Source organism: Myiozetetes cayanensis, unplaced genomic scaffold (genome assembly GCF_022539395.1).
Source record: "Myiozetetes cayanensis isolate MyiCay16 unplaced genomic scaffold, myiCay2020 scf10, whole genome shotgun sequence".
NCBI lineage: Eukaryota > Metazoa > Chordata > Aves > Passeriformes > Tyrannidae > Myiozetetes > Myiozetetes cayanensis.
The window spans coordinates 23,568,514-23,586,328 of record NW_026086605.1 but is presented as its reverse complement, the minus strand read 5'-3'; the positions used below and the strand labels follow the sequence as shown (position 1 = coordinate 23,586,328).

Here is a 17,815-nt window from a genome sequence, read left to right as displayed (position 1 = left end):
TGGACATTCCTTCTCATAGAAACTGCACATTTTACTGTTTTTTCATATAATGTACTGTTATGCAGTCTAAAAACTGTCATGAACGAAGGAAATAAAACCTTCCTAATTTTTCATATTATCAGTTTTTAAATTTTATATTTTATTCCATTGATTTGGCTTTTCCTCCACCATTCAGAAAATAAATTTGCTGACTTCCAAAAACTCAAATTGTAAATTAGGAAAACATTTAGGAAAACTTTTAGGAAATCCTAAAAGTTTTAGTAGCTTCTTAAAGATCCAAAGCTGTAGCAGCAGTGGTAATATTAACATCCGAATATTCCTGAATTTACAGTAGAAGTAAATTTCTTCTCTTGTCGTTTATCAAAGTTTTACGTAGAACTTCTTATCTTCAAAACACTTGGAAAATTTTAACTAGGTTAATATGTCTTAAAATTAAAATTTTCTATTTTGTTTTAAAATTATACATAGATAAAAATTGGCATCTGTCTTCATCTTTGTGGGCCTTGTCATTAAAAGGAAAAAAACAAAGAGGCAAAAAACTATTAGGAGCAGGCCAACATGATGTGCCAAAAATACAAGAGTCTACTTCCTTACCTAAGAAGAATAGAGAACTATCAATTGCATACTGGATAGTTATTCCAAGTGCTGAATTGGGTGTCCAAAACCTTTCCCGTTATTGTGGGGATCATTTTATGTAAAATCATCCAGATAGATGTCACTATGACTGTAAAGCTAGTCTAAAGGCAGAATGAACATTGAACTCCTTTCCCTCACATCTATGTGATCATAATGCGGTGATCACACTGTGACATAGATTGTTATCCCATGCCAAGGCTTTGATCTGGTTTGCAATGGGCTTTACAGCTCCTGTCAAGAGGTGAAATGATACAGTAAAAAACACTCAAGATATTTTCAACTCTGTTGCAATTGTAAAAATCCTGGAAATATTCTAAGAAGGCTTCTTCTGTAGGAAGTTTTATATTAGTATACTTAAAGAAACAATTAATTTCAGAAAATGCTAAAAAAGCATACTATTTTTTCCCTCTCACAGCTCATTCTATGACTATTCAAAGAATAATTCCAGAAGAACCATTTCAGTGCATTAGAAGCATGCATTTAAAGGAACCAGAAATAAGTGAGAATAATAAATAAATACATGATGTAAACCTGTGACAAAAGTAGTTCTTTAATCAGCAGTAAATTCTTTTGCGTTGAAGTGACAAGTCGTGCATTCTGCGGCAAAAGTGTCATGTAAAGTGTTGGCTTCACTGTCAGTTGCAACAAACGTTTAAGGATTCTGGCAACACCTTGTCAAAATTTTACCCCATCTCTATGAATTTAAACTGGAGTAATTTTGTTACTTCTCTTGTAGTCACTCTTGCTCACTGAAGTAGTTTATGCTTGTGATAGCTGTAATAACTGAGCTTTGTCACTACTACTTTTGTTGTAAAAATTGTGCAAATTAAAGATTCTTTTCAGCAGTGCACATAAATATGAGAGAATCATAGAACCATTATCACTTATGTTAGAAATGACCTTTAAGTCTACCACTAAATGATGTCCCTGAGTGCCACATCCGCACATCTTCTAAAGACCTCCAGGGATGGTGACTCAACCACTTTCCTCGGCAGCCTGTTCCAATGCTTGACAAACTTTTAGTGAATTTTTTTTTCCTAATACCAAATCTAAACCTCTCCTGGCACAACATGAAGCCATTTCCTCTTGTCCTGTCACTTATAGTTGATAGAAGAGGCTGACCCCCACCTTGTGACGACCCCCCTTTAGGGAGTTGTAGGGAGTAATAACATTTCTGCTGAGCCTCCTTTCCTCCAGGCTAAACACACACACAGCTCCCCCACCCACTCCTTACAGGATTTGTGCTCCAGACCCTTCAACAGCTTTGTTGCTCTTCTCTGGACACGCTCCAGCACCTCAGTGTCTTTCTTGAAGTGAAGGGCCCAGAACTGGGCACAGAACTCGAGGTGTGACTTCATCAGTGGGACACTGGTACAGCGAGAGGATCACCGCCCTGGTCCTGCTGACCACACTATTTCTGATACAGGCCAGGATGCCATTGTCCTTCTTGGCCACTTGGCCATGCTGCTGGCTCATGTTCAGCTGGCTGTTGACCAGCACCCTCAGGTCCTTCTCCAATGAACAATTTTCCAGCCACTCTTCCCCCAGCATATAGCACAGCATGGGGTTGTTGTGACCCAAGCACAGGACAAGGCACTTGGCCTTGTTGATCCTCATACAATTGGCCTCAGCCCATTGATTCAGCCTTTCCAGATCCCTCTCCAGAGCCTTCTTACCCTCCAGCAGATCAACACTCCCACCCAACTATGTGTTGTCTGTGAACTTACAGAGGATGCACTAGTCCAGATCATAGATCAAAGTATTAAATAGGACTGGCCTCAATACTGATACCTGGGGAGCACCACCAGACAGCAACTGGATTTGCACTTTGGGCTCTGCCTTCCAACCAGTTTTTTGCCAAGCCATGAGCAGCCAGTTTCTCCATAAGAATACTGTGGGAAAAGAAGTCAAAGGCTTTACTAAAGTCCAGGTAGACAGCATCCACGACCTTTCACTCATCCACCAAGTGGATCGCCTTGTAGAAGGACATCAGGTTGGTTAAACAGGACCTACCTTTCATGAACCCAAGCTGGCTGGACTGGATCCCCCGGTGTCCTGCATGTGCACTCAAGATGATCTGCTCCATGACCTTCCCTGGTGCTGAGGTCAGGCTGACAGGTCTGTAGTTCCCCAGATCTTCCTTCTGACCTTTCTTTGTAGATGGATGTCACATTTTCTAACTTCAGTAATCTAGGACCTCTCCATTTAACCCCAACTGCTGGTAAATGATGCTTGGTGAGCACTTCTGACAGTTCTGTCAGTACCTTTGGCTGGATTCTATGTGGCTTCATAGATTTGTGTGTAAATGGTGTAGTAGTTTGCTGACCATTTCCCATTGGATTATGGGAGCTTCATTCTGCTCTCCATCCCAGTCTTCCAGCTCAGGAGGCTGGATGCCCAGAGAGCAACTGGTCTTGCTATTAAAGACTGAGGCAAAGCAGGTATTCAGTACCTCAGTCTTCTCCTCATCATTTCTCACTAGGTTTCCCCCACATCCACTAAAAGGCAAAGATTCTATTTAGTCCTCCTTTTGTTTCTAATATATTTCTAGAAACATTTTTTGATTGTTTTTTCCACCAGTAGCCAGATTAAATGTTAGCTGGGCTTTGGCCCTTCCATTTTTCTCTCTGCATAACCTCACAACATCCTTGATGCCCTCCTGAGTTATCTGTCCCTTTTTTCAAAGGTGATACGCTCTTGTTTCCTGAGTTTGAGCCAAAGTTCTCTGTTCAGCCAGGCTGATCTTTTTCCCTGCCAGTTTGTCTTTCAGGACATGGGAATGGCCTGCTTCTGCACCTTTAAAATTCCTTAAAGTGTGTCTGGCTTTCCTTTGTCCTTCAGAACTGCCTGCTATGGAGCTCTCTCAACCAGTGTCCTAAACAGGCCAAAATCTGCACTCTGGGAGTCCAGTGTAGCAGTTCTGCTGACTCCCCTCCTTACTTCTCCAAGAATCAGAAACTATCTTTTGAGATAACTTTGCCCAAGATGACTTGTAACCATCACATCATCAGTCCTTCTCTGTTCAGAAAATCAGGTCTGGTGGGGTGCCATCCAAAGCTGCCTCATTCACCCGCTGTCCTATAGTTGATGGACCGTTGATCCTGCCCCTTTTTTGCAATGCCCATTGCATTTAGAGTTACATAATTACTATAATTTTTATGAAGTTATATTAAATCTTTCTTGTCATTGCTAGTATGCTATTTAACTGATTTTATTGTAGTTTCTCCTGGGGTTTTTTTATGGTATAAATGTATGAAACCCTGCTTACATGAAAGAAGAATAAAAACATTCCAAGCAGTCTGTTGCTTTCTTAAAACTGAAACCTTTGCTGCCCTAAAGGACATAGAATATATTATTAGTCTTGGAGAGCCCAGCAGACTACTGTCTGGAATCTAACAACTATAGCACTTCTGGTTTTGGGAAACTTGGTAAAAAGATGAGTTTCAAATTGGTTTTCTGTCTGCAGCAGACTGAATGGTGCAAGGATAAACGTCAGTGGCCATATTTTTATCTCAGCTCAAATGTGAGCTACTGATGAAAACAAAAAAAAAATCTAAACTGAAGAATAATTTCTTTAGTGGCAGGCCTTTCTGACAAAATCATGGTTTAAAGTAAAAAGGAAAGGATGTTGTGTTTGTCTTTGAAATGGATAACTTAAAAATTGATAGAGTCATGATCTCTGAAATGAGGGAAGATTTAAGGATACGACTAGCAGAAATAGCAGTTCTGGTTTTAGGTAAACAAGAGTCCCAAATCAGAATTGTGGTCCACTGCACTAAGTGTTTTGCAAACAAGATGAAAATGTATTATGCATTAGCTAATTTGTCAGGTCTTGTAGGTTTTTGTAAAGGGTAATGACACAAGAGTACAGCTGTTAGCTGCAACCTTAGTTGACCTTATCTGACAATCATGAGAAGTACTAAATAACTGTGGAAAAGAAGAGCTCTCTATCCTAGTTATAAGTCTCTGCAATTCCTGTAGCTTCAGTGAATTTCTATAGCTTTTGCAGGAACCTAACCTGGAGTTAAGAGTCCAAGCCTCTGTGTTGGTGCAAGGCTGTTGATTTTGCTTCCGCTGTACTTCCTGTGATTTCTTTTGGTAGGGTGCACAGTGACTCGGAGTGTAACCTACCTTATTTTGACAAAATCCTTTGCTCTCAATAATTCCATTAAAAATGATCCAGTTGGGTTCTCAGATTACATCCACTGTTTTTGTAGCTAAAACTATATTTATAAAGTGTGAGGTACTGTCTGCTGTGCTATATGTTGACATTTGGCTTCTATTCCCTTCTGCCTGCTTGTGTAAATCAGTTTTATTTGAAGTGTAACAGAAATGTCTCATAAGTTCAATGTCTTTGCAAATAGCCTTTGAAAAAGATTTTAATAGAATTTCCTATAGCAATGCAGCTTCTTAAAATATGAAGCTATTGTACATCAAGGAGAATTTTGCTGTATACATTCATGCATCTAAACACAGGAGAGGGCATGCTGTACTTAACTTGTTTGACCTGTAATGTATACAAGGAATGAAAAATTTGGCTGCATGTGTAATGACCTGGTAGTCCAGACAATATCCTTTATGCCAATTAGGTAACTGACATTCATAATGCATAGAATCTTGCTTGTAGAGCAGTCTAGCATTATATTTGCAGAGCTACTGCTATACTAACTGGTATTACATTCACGTTCAGTGATTTATTTGACCTGGAAAGCCAACAAATTTCTGCTTTTCTAAAAGGATATTTTCTAGGGCTTCAAATGATCAAATGATCTGTGTTCTAGTTTCCTGTTTTATTCTGTGATGAACACATGATCATTTGCAATATATGTGTGTATATATATGTATATGTGGTGGGACATTATGTACATATAGTATATACATCAGCATATATTGGGACATGATTTTCATGTTGGAATGTGACTACAGTATCAGACCGTGGCTTCAACAACCTATTTTAGAAACTTGACAAATAAATCACTAATGATACTTGTGGAAGTTATTGCCTTCCTTAGATGAAAGTACCAGTTTGTATAGAGTAAGCTTTGGATCTGTCCCACTCTTAAATAAAGCATAATATAATAAGCTATAATTTGCAATGGCTGCTTGACACACAGAAGGGTATTTTAAATAACCTGCATGCAGAAATTAACCCTTAGAGTACTGCTTCAAATTCTTCAATTTATTTTGTTATTTAATTTCACCAGTGGGCTATGCTGCTTTTCTACTCAGTTCATAGTACTGTATATAAAGTACATTAAATAGCCATACCAAAAAAAAAAAAAAAAAAAGTGAGAAAAAGGAAAAAAATACCCCAACTTCTTATAAACAAGGGATGCTACACGACTAAGTACTCCAGGTTGCTAATGGGTAATGTATTCCTAAGCAACTACTTTTTTGTTAACGGTTTTGTATTATGACATTAATTAAAAGCATGTAATGTTTCATTGTAGCTGTGTGCTTGTTAGGTTTTTTCTTAAAGTATCATAGGTGTGTCTACTTTAGAAAGAAGTCAGTTCTTTAAGGGTTAATGTGGGGTTAAGTAATCCTGAGGTATTCTCCTGCTTGTCCTTTCCTAAGGGTATCTGCATGTTAACTCTCAGATATTACCTGAATAGGTGAATATAAACACTGTATGAATGACTAACTGAATGAATGAAATAATTCCTTTGAAATGCTTGCTTGTATCTTGTAAATGACTGGAAAACAGAAAAATTATTTCTGGATCAAGGTCTTTAATGAAATGCATACAATTCTCAGCAGAGTAGAAACTCATATACTGACAATTTATTCTGATTTCTTTTTGTTTCAAATAGCCCAATAGAATCCTGCCAGAATTTCTACAAAGATTTCACATTACAGATCGACATGGCTTTCAATGTGTTCTTCCTACTCTACTTTGGCTTGCGTGTAAGTAGCGTGTGTTTCTTTGATAGCATGAGGCAGCAAGGGAATATAGTTTATTAGATAGGAATGAATGCAGCTTGACTCTTATGGCTGGACAGAATTAAGCTAATTTCTAAAATGCAGGATCAAAACATTTTATTTGGAACATTTAGGTAATAAGAAGAATCTAAGATCACTAAGGACACTTATAAACAACAGTTTATAAGTGAAGCTGTCCCAGAATGTTCTTATGTGATAGAAACTGAAAACTATAACAGTTCAGTGCTGGTCAGTGACATCGAATTTAGTTTCAGTGTTCTCAATGGTGTGATAACTACTTCAGCAAAACTGGTGAACAGTTGATCTATTCCTCTGCTGTTAGATATGTCTTTGGCAGTCAAAGGTTGAGATAACAGCTGCTAGAGCTGCTGTATCAGTTTTGTAGGTATCTACTTTCACAGACTGCTAATGAGTGTTTTGCATAAGCTATAAATACTAGTCAATATGCTGAAACACAGATGCTTAGATTGTACTTGTCACTTACTGCAAATCCAGTAATGCTGTTTCAGGATCTGAAAGCTGGTACATCTGAAACAGGTAGGCACTTAATAAACTTTGGGCTGGTAATGCTTGACTATTCAAGCTGTTTTCATTTGATTGTGGGTTTGTTTTGTTTTTTTTTTCTAATACACTTTGAAAACCAACTTTGCTTCTTAATTGAAAATTTAGGGGAAAAAGACCTTAACAGAACTACAAGGAAAACATCATGTGAGGAGAAAGTCTGCTACATTGTTTTTTGAATTTGATACAAATATTGCCTCCTGATCTTTCTTTGTCCATTTTGTTCCTGAATCACAGGAGGCCCTGTGTCACAATGATAGTTGTGTTCCTTCGATTTCACTTCTGACCAATTTAACCAACTTTTTCTGAAGATACAGTAAAGAATTACGTTGCAGATCTAGGTTATTTCATCACCTAGTCTAGGTGCAGTGTTTATCCTTTAGCTAAATAGATAAATTCCTTCAGTATTTACACTACTACGTATGCATTCTAAGCTATATTTTAAAAGCATATGGTGTAATAGCCCCTAATTCATGAGGGTAGGGCTTTAGCAGACATCCATAAGGCTTACAGTGTAGTTTGACTTTTTAACATAAGAGATTCAATGCATGGTAGTTGCGAACCTCCAAGAACCTTTTTTTAGAAGTATCCACATCTATTTGTAAATTCTGTGCTGGTGATAAGGTTGAATCTTCTTACCAAAAGAATTAAAATTACATATTGTAATTGTAATTACCTATACACTCTTACTCAAAGCAGTAGCTTCAGTTACTTCACATTATCAAGAAATACAGCACAATAAGAGAGAAGATACTGAGAGCTGATGTTAACACTTTCATGTCTGCACTGTATGTTTTTTGAAAGAGACAGTTCTTTTGACTGCACCCTGGTCCTGTGGACTGAATGCACTTTAGCAGTTACAGTGAGATGCACTACCAGAACTCATTTTTTTCAGTTTTAGTTTCAAGCACAATAAATTCTTGTGTTGTCCAAAATTGTTTTGTGATGCAAACTGAGGCTATGGTAAGTGTGAATGAGAACTTTCACTTCAGATTGGTGTTGTTTCTCTAAGTTAAAATGCTATCACAGGTGTACCTTCAGATCTCCAGGAAGTCCTGATGTACTAAACAGTAGTTTCTGAGGAAAAGGTGATGCTTAGTTGTGTGGACTCAAGAATTGGATCAGTAATGAATTTACTACTTATGTAATACGCACCTTGTATCTTTAGGTATTGTAGTGGTTTAGGGGTTTTTTTTTTCTCTGATAAATATCTCCTGTGAGGAGTCACTGGCAAAATAAAGATTTTAAAGATGTATTTTAGGATCTCATCCTTTTCCATCTGTTCTACTTGAGATTATATTGCAACTCAAAATCATGTAAATATTACCATATCTTCAGTTATAGAAGATATTTGTGTTCAAACAAACATATATCCATTTTAAAATCTTTGTTGGTTAGTATCCAACTATGTGAGAGCTCAGAAATGAAGCCTTCAAACTTCTGATGAAGACAAAGTCTAAACTGCATTAGTTAGCATATTTTCAAGCAATAGGGTCTGGCAGAAAAAGGAAAGTGTGGTAGTAATCCTTCTTTGAAAGGGACAGAATTATGCTAGTGCTTTTAAAAGATAGCATCTCTTCAAGCATGGTAGGATTGCTTTTGTAACGAAATGGGCTTTTACTAGTTGCTAATTACCTAAATGAATAAATGTTGCAGTACTTACACTGCAAAGTATAAGTGACCTTTACAGTCAACAGACTTCCTTTTAACTGACTTTAATTTTTTTGAAAGCCTAAAGGTTGTGCCCTATGAAAAGATAAAATTATGATTGGAACATATATTGTAAGTTATGAAAATATTGATCTGACATCTTAAAAAGCTTTTACTTTCAAATATTCTGACTACTTCTAAATTTAACAGAAGGGAATAGAAATCTTCTGCTGAAACTGGATATTTTTGTTCTGTTTTCATGCTGAAACATTGATATTGAGTGATACAGACTAGCAAAATATCAATTTATTTTCTGTTTTGAGTATTCTCTGAAGCAAATGCTGCTCATGTTTTTGATCTTATTTTTAAATACGATTTCAACATTTTTGACATCAGTACAGTCCCCTTTCCAGTATTTAATCTGGCATTCCAGCAAAGTTGGTATGCACTGTAAACTTATTCTGTCAAAGTTTTAAAGTATTTCTAAGGCAAGGAAATAAAGTGAATGAAGTAGAGATTTTCTGTATTTGCTTTGAAAGAAACTCAGTGAATATTCTCTTTAACTCAAAAAACACAAGCAGTTTTTAAATGTGTTAGTCAAAGTTTCAAGACTTAGATGAGTAAAACTGCTCCTGTAAATGTCTTCATGATGCACTAAAATTTTATATTTATTTGTATGTTTAAATTTCATATTTCTATAAAGCAAATATTTTGTTATGTTTTAATTATTACTCAAATGGAAATAATAGTTTGACCTTATTTAAGCACAGAGGCAAGTTGATGTCCTTGTCATCTAAGTTTACCACTTTCCCTGGGCTGATTTCATAGTCAGGAGAGAGGAATGGCCATGTTTATGGCACAGTTCAAAGGACTGAGCTGCTGGTGTAGTCCTGGACTAAGCCTTGTAGGAGTCATCCTGGTGACCTCTCTGGACTGATGATAAATAGGACTCTTTGTAAACTGTTATGTATTTAGAAACTTGTCAGCAACAAGTGCATGATGAAACTACTACTAGTACATTTGGTGTGCTAGAGCAAACTTTGAAATATTTTATACTTGTCTATACTCTCTAATAATACTGATACATTGTTAATAAATGTGAAAAAATATTTTTAGCACAGATATTACAGCTGATCACATATATGATCTACCTCTTCAGTTATATCTTTCATTTTAATACCAATATGATTATCAAGCAATACACAATACAAACTTCTTTCTAGTGAAACACGTTTTGTCTGGACTGACTTAAAACATCAATTACTACCCCCACTTTTGAGTTTAGTATTTTAGAACAGAAAATATTTCACATACATGCAGTCAGTGTGAGCATAATCTGATTCTTTTATGTCTCCTCCTCTTTTTTTTTTTCCCCCTCCAGTTTATAGCAGCCAATGACAAGCTATGGTTTTGGCTAGAAGTTAACTCAGTGGTAGATTTCTTCACGGTCCCTCCAGTGTTTGTGTCAGTATATTTAAACAGAAGTTGGCTTGGTAAGTAAAATAATTCTTCCTTTTAATAGCTGTTATAAAATTACTGAAACTTTGCACATTTTGATGGAGAATTTTTTCATCTCGTGTCATTGTGTAAACAGAAGAGTAATATGACCAAGTTGTTTTTGCAGTGAATGTGCTATTTCGGTGAAAAGGTGGGTTTTGTCAGAAAAAGCACTTGTCCATTTTGTTCTCAATTTATTAATATAATCTCCTTCTCTAAGTGGTGTAGAACTCCAGCTTGGAATTACTGTGTAACGTGAGTCTGGTTTAGAAAACAGTGATTTCGATGTGGTTGTCTCAGCTTGCAACCTGAACAGCAGGTGATCCTTGCCATTCATTCACTGAATTGGATTGCCGTGAATCATTGTCAACAATGAAATCAACAAGTTTTCATTGCATATTTTGAGCCAATGTGGCTAAATTTTAAATCAAAAGATTTTGGAGATATGTTTAAATACTTAACATTTGTGTTGGACTGCTAGGAATGCGTTGGAAAAAGTATACCACATGTAAAAGCGAATACAAAATGAAACAGAGAGGACAAATCAATTAAAGAACATCCATGAAGTGACATATAAAGTTTCTTATAAAAATTGCATATACTCTCTCATTAGGTAAAATGAAGGTAAAAACTTGGGATTTTTTATTCAGAGAACATTTCCTAAAAATGGCATATTCTGTGAATGCAATATCTTTAGACAATGTATGAAACATCACAGTTCGACAGTTCATTTCTCCAGAAATACAGGCACTCATTGTCCCTGAAAACTGAAGAGTGATTTTCTTAAATGTTTCACATGCAGAGGGAAATAAAACAGAGGGTCTTAAATAGTCTTATAATGTTTTAAACTTTATACAGAATTTTGAAGATACAAAAATTATTGATGATTTACTCTTTTATGAAAATGGATGAATAAATGTATACCACAATAAAGGTCATACTCTATATCGGTGGTTATTAGTATACTAGAGAACAAAGCAGTAAAACAACCAGAAAATACTACCATACATCCTCATACGATTACTGCCGTTGTGTATGGGAAACTAAGTAAGACTTTTTGAAAGAGAAAATGTCATACAGTTCTATGTTAGAATAGGAGATAAGATTTAAAAAGAAAGTATGGAAATAAAAACCACGCCTATGTCTAAAAGAAAATTGCTGATTTCAGTAGCTATAATTTAATCTCAGATTCTTTGCATTATGTGAATTAAAGGGATGAATTTTCACACTTGAATGCGATGTATCAGAGTTTCCTAAAACTTTGAGACTGAAATCCTTAGAGATGAAGGCTGTCTAAGAGAATAAATAGAATCACAGCATCCATTGAAAAGGAATATGAAATGAGAAAATAGCAAGACCACAAAGTCTGGGAAATGAGGCCAAGAGATAATTATTTGGGATGAATACCCTTTATGAAAGTGACTGCATAACTGACTGACTCATGGTGACACAGCAATCTAACTAACAGTACTGACAGGGATAATGAGAGAGTTTGCACATTTAGCATTTTCTGCTGGATATTTTTTACAAGATTTATGTCAGTTTGCAGGAAGAGTTAAGCATTTTGATTATATTTATTCATAGGGTTGAAAGGATTTCCATATCTCTTAATTACACCAATATCACTTTTTTGTGATTTCTTGTTTATAGTCCCACTTTACCTGTTTTCTCGTGGAATCCTCCTGAGACATTTATCATCCACTGAGGCAAAAAATCAGGCTTTTTTAATGTAGTCAGCTTAGGAGTGACTTATTTTCAATGTTTTAGCTTTGCACCTGCTTCCGAAGGGGGTTTCACTTCAGAGGAATCATCCTTAGTGAAATATCACTAATTCAAAAATTTGAATTATTTGACTTCTGACAATAGCTTTAATTTAGATCAGTGAGGTATAATATTTTCAGAAGCTGTGATGAAAGAATTTTTAAGAAAATACACTGAAGTATATGTAATGAAGATTGTGTATTCCTTTATACCGTTTAAAGAGATGGCAAAATTCACTGTCTGTGGAGCTCAAATACTTTGGACATACTTGTAGGTAATACACTGATAGGATTGAGTGAATGACTAGAGGAGAAGGGAGGATATTTAGTCCATGTTATTTAGAGTTTCAGGTTAGATGCCTACTTTGCCTTTTCCTTTTATATATTTTTTTGTAACTCAGAGAGAGATATCCTTATGCAGAAGGTGACTCAGAACAAGTAAGTTATGGTTTCTGCACCAGTTGTCCCTGTGTGTAAGTAGGATTTGCAGGTAGGTTTGCCTTTTAGCAAGGCAAGTAAATAAGAAGTCCTTAATTTTAGGCCATGTGAAAATCATTTGACAGGTTTGGACTTTGCTGTATCCTGGTAATTCTTTGCACATTTTATTACTGATTTAGCAGGTTTTGTTTGTATGCTTTAAATTTCAAGATCAACATCTGGAAGGTATTGTGGATTAGGGTCTTTCCAGTTTATTTCATTATTGATTCATGTCAGTCAGCTGTGATGAGTTTACTGAAGCAGCAGACAGAATGAAAGTCACCAGTGTAGCTCCCTGAATTCCCAATTTCATGAGAACTTTCCTGGTTTAGCTAACTGATGAGTGACAGTACAGACACACAGTTTAAGCAGATTTAAAAAAAAAAACACCAAACCTAAATAAAAATGAACTTTGACTTCAGAGTACTAAATGCTTATAGAAAGATGCAAAGCATAGCAGAGGAAATGTGACCTGAAGGTATCATCTGTTATAGTGCAAAGACAGTGGTTTTTTTCGTCTTCTTAGGCTGATTCAGAAATGCTACCATTCAGTTATTATGTCAGTCTTAGTATGTGAACATTTAGTATTGAAAGACAGATCAGATTATGCTTTTCCATTAAAAGGCTTCTTGGAATGGTATTGTGATCACTGTCTAAAGTAAAGCTGAAGTCAAAACAGCACTTTAAACCTGAAAAATACAAAATTTTTGTATTTGATAAATCCTTCAGAAAGAATTCCTAGGGTATCTTCTTTGCTAGCATAGGATAGCATAAGAAAAGGAAGCACATGAAAAGAATAAATCTGTTATGGAAAGATCTGCATATTATTGAAAAATTGGTACAAGTAGAAATTGGGAAGAAATTTTGAACAAATCATGCTGTATAAAAATTTCTTATTCTATGACTTAAAAACTGTTCAGATACAAAGCATCAGCATTTTTTTCTGAAATTTATTTGCATGTGGATCCCCATGACATTTTTCCAGCGCTGTGGAAAGCATTTGTGTAGATACTTGCTCATAAACTCAACCCCTGCTTTATAAAATCATAAATATTGCTTGCACAACTCTGTACAAGAAACTTTCTGTAGTGATAGGACAGTTTTCCACTTCAGGTGCAGGATACTGTGTAGTGGAGAGAATCTTCCCAAGGGAAGAATGATAATAGAAGGCATGGAGCTTATGGCTCTTGAGCTGTTTTGATAGTGAATTTTGACCAAATTATTTCAGTGCATTGTTGAGTGTATATTGTCTTTCTAGTCTAAGTGTAGGTATGCTAGAAAGGTTGTTGGACAGAAAAAAACTTGCAATGGGAGAAATAATGCCATGGTAAAACTCATTTTTTTAAACCAAAGTCATCATCATGTGAGTATCCTAGCTAAGTTTCAGACTCAGATCTTTTTTCTTTGGATAACTTGCAGTCTGACAAATTGGAGAGCCCTGCAACAAGTGAACATCTTCCAATTTTATTTAGTAATGATTTACCAACATTCTACACACCAGTTAAAACTGTTACTCTGTCTTCAGTGATAGCAGAGGCACTTCAAGTAACTGAAATGCCTTTTATCAGATACTTATATGCTTATAAAAAAGGAAATATTGATCTTATGAGCTGACTGTATTGGAATAAATTGCCTTGACAGGATGGTATTGTTAGAGGAAGATTAAACATGAAAAATATGATCTTAGCTTCACATTTACAAGGACATGTGAATGAGGAACAATCAGCCTACTAGAACTACAGTGATTTAAATAGAATCTAATATATGAATTTGATACTACCCCATGTTATTGAATCACAGAAATTAAAGGTAGAAAAGATCCATTTCCTTTTCCTGACCATATGCTTCATCTATTCTACTGAACAAAATTGCAAGCAATAGAAACTGATTCCTAGTAAATTCTATTATAAGGAAAATTTTTTTCTTCATCCTTCTTCCCTTACATCCCTTTTAGTCTAGGTTGCTACTGATGCTGTGCTGTTTTAGAAAACAATTTGAGATATATAGTGAGGAAAAGAGGTATAAATGTAGACCCATACAAAGCATAGTGAACAAATCTCTTCCTGTAGTGATAGCACAGTTATGGAAGGGGATTCTTCCAGTGCTTGCTTAAATTCTGTCGAGGTCCTGTTACAGACATTTGAATTAATTTTGGATGAGACTTGTGGTTTCAGTATCAATTCCTGATCTGAAAAGACTGTTTCCAACAACGCTGATAGAAATTCAGCTATTTTGGTGAGTCAGAAAATGAAACTGGTTTCCTTCCATGAAGAGAGATAGATGGCTTTGGAGAAAAAGTGGTGTGTCTTGATGGGATAGTTCAGGTGATGATGTGAAACTGCCTGCCCATCCAGCAAGGGTGCTTCAAAATGAAGCTTTAGTTAAGAATCTGTGACATGAAAACAACTTTTGTTTCAATACCCTGTAGACTTCTTTGCAATAGCCTCTACAGAACAGCTCGGCCTGAAACCATATTTGAATCTGTAGAACAGATTGTTCCTTTCAGAAAACTTCAATATTTTAATGGAATGTAGTTATACTGACCCAGAGAAGTCCTCTGAATTGTAGGGATACCACTTTTGCACTTAAAAACTTTGCAATTATTGACTGTATTTTGATGCATCTGCAGGTCTCAAAGCTATCCCTTTGTTAGCACCTTAAATTTGCAATCATTTGCAATGATTTTGTTGGTTAAGTATTGTGCATTCCTGCCATCTATTGGTGTAAACTTGGAATGCACATCCAAATTCAACAATATTTTATACAAAACTACAGTATTTTATAGAGCTTTGAAGTATTTTCTGTCATTTTACATACATAATAAATTATTTTATACATAATGGAAGCTAAGTTCTCTAAAATTTCATAGGAGAATTTTATGTATATGTGCATATGCACTACTTTTCTGTGGGGTAATGTTTCTACACTATAAATGCCTTCAAACAGGTATCAGAATGAATGTATTGAAAATAGTTCTGAAGACTCAACGTACTTGGTGATTTGTCAATAATGAATGAATTGAATGGGCTGCATCACATTTGCATGGTACTGAAGACAACATTTTTGCTTTCTTTTAGGAACCTTAATTAGTTCAGTTTCCACAGAGCATGTATATTTTGACAGGGTACCAGTCAAAGTATTACTTCTACAATATTAATAACAAAATGTAACCTTGTGACAGATATGTATTTGTCAACATTTCTGACAAATTATTATGGATATTGTTGCATTAATTTGTGACAACATGCTTCTCCTTCTTTCTCCTCCACACAAAAGAATTGAGCAGAGGAGAAACACAAGGGCAACACTGGCTTCAAGTGTCATTAGTGTCTGTCATCTAACTGGCATTCATAGAAACTGTGTGCTTGCTTCCCTATAACTGTGTATTCAAAGTAAAATGTATAATTTAAATCATCTCCTGTTCCTAGTCTATCACTATCTGTGAGTGGTACTTAACACTGCACAGAAAAATCACCCCAAAACCATTCTGTTTTCTAATCTGCTCTGATGGGGAGGGGCAATAGGGGGTACCTTGATTTGTCATGTGTATCAGGCTTAGCCCAAAAGAAGTCATAGTCTCTGAATTTTGAGGAGCTATTGCAAGTTAATATCATAGCTGACAGCAGTTATTTTGCTGTAAATGAAAGTGCTTCCTAGTGTATCTAGCAGGTTGGATGGACTAATCTGATCTCTTTCACTTGAAACCTGACTGAACTAGAGTGTATCTTTATTTGAAAAAAAAAATAAGTAATCCAGTCTTAAGTTTATAGTTACCTACAAAAAAATGTTACCTATAACAAATGCACATAGTTTGTTGCCATCCTGTCACATCATGTTACACGTGATCCCAGCCCCTGCTTGTCAACCCATGGCAATGCTGAGTAAATTACATCCATATTTATAGCTTTATCATTCAAACATGACATTTAATGGAAAAGCTAATGGCATAAGAGGTTTTTCTAGAGTATATACATAAATATAATTATTTATCTTGACCACTTAATTACTTTGCAGTAGAAATCTTTGTTTTGTCTGAGATTCATTAATAGTGCCATGGTTACTTCTTTTATGCTTATGGAAATAACATTAACTTACTTCTGGGACTTTTATAAACCAAATGTAATTACATGATTGCCTTTTTCTAAGTTATAAAATAACATATATATGGGACACTTCTACCTTTTCCTCTATTGTTACTGAAATGTTCAACATGATACTAGTCATAAAATGCTATGATTAAAATGTCTTTAAAGTGCAGTAAATCTGCGTAATATAGTCCATAATCATTTTATTCTTTATAAATTCTGTTGGATTTAAATATGGAAATATATATTACTATTTTGGACTTTTTTTTTTCTTTTTGTCATGAACAGTAAATGTAATCAGTATTTTATATAAGTAGGGAGTATTTTTATTTAAGTAAGCCTAAATTTGAATTCCATAGCAAGTTTTTTCTTGTTTTATAAACAACCCTCCCTTCAGTGAAACAGTCTTAGTATTCTTCTGTGGTTATAATATTTAGAACTTCTAAAGGTGTATTAATGTTCTTCAGCATATATTTTTTGGATAGGCATTTCCATGCTGTAAACCAAAGGTTTTTTTCCATGTTTCATACAAAGGAACATAAGCAACTGGACTTTACTTTATCTGATATATCCAAATTGTCTGTTATCATTGGTAATGTTCTATTTCATGTTTTTTCTGGGCATTGGTCCATAAATATTCAAGATCATAGTCTGCCAAATTTACTAAACCAGAAACACAGAATGTCATTTTGATATAGATTGAATTTGATAAATTCAAAGTAGTTTATAATAACTGATCTTAACTTTTTTTTGCTCTTATTTCATTCAACCATACTCCCCTCTAGGATAGTAATCGTGTGATAATACGAAGTGTAAGGGATTTATGCTGAAAAATAAACCACTACAATTTCTTTTAATAGTAAAACATTTTGCATTTTTTATAAGATACTATATAATTTTCTTCTCTCCATATCCTTTCCTTTCTACTTAAAATATGCTCTCGACATCTGGATTTTATGTGAAAAAAAAGTCTAATGTTTTCTTTTTATCCTACTTTTTATTATCAGTTTAATTACTTTATGTCCGCTCTTGGGTTTTCTAGTGGTTTTGAGTGTCTTTAAGATTCTGTAATTAAGTTATTTTGCTCAAATGAAGACTACCTAGACTGTAGAGTTTTGTCTTCAATAGAATGTGGAATAGTATTGGAAAAGGAGAAAACCCTTCCTCTTGAACTGCTTAGGGAACACATACAATGCTGTCTTCTGG

General features: G+C 35.3%; 1 protein-coding gene across 27 annotated transcripts in view; it reads left to right on the top strand.

The window, feature by feature from the left end:
• The window catches only part of KCNMA1 (potassium calcium-activated channel subfamily M alpha 1), a 469,151-nt gene that overhangs the window by 267,814 nt on the left and 183,522 nt on the right, over nucleotides 1-17,815 (top strand). For all 27 annotated transcript variants that reach the window (XM_050305299.1, XM_050305298.1, XM_050305292.1 and 24 more), the window contains 2 exons: nucleotides 6,450-6,543; nucleotides 10,172-10,283. In XM_050305299.1, the coding sequence (XP_050161256.1) occupies nucleotides 6,450-6,543; nucleotides 10,172-10,283 (206 nt within the window). The remainder of the gene's footprint in view (nucleotides 1-6,449; nucleotides 6,544-10,171; nucleotides 10,284-17,815) is intronic.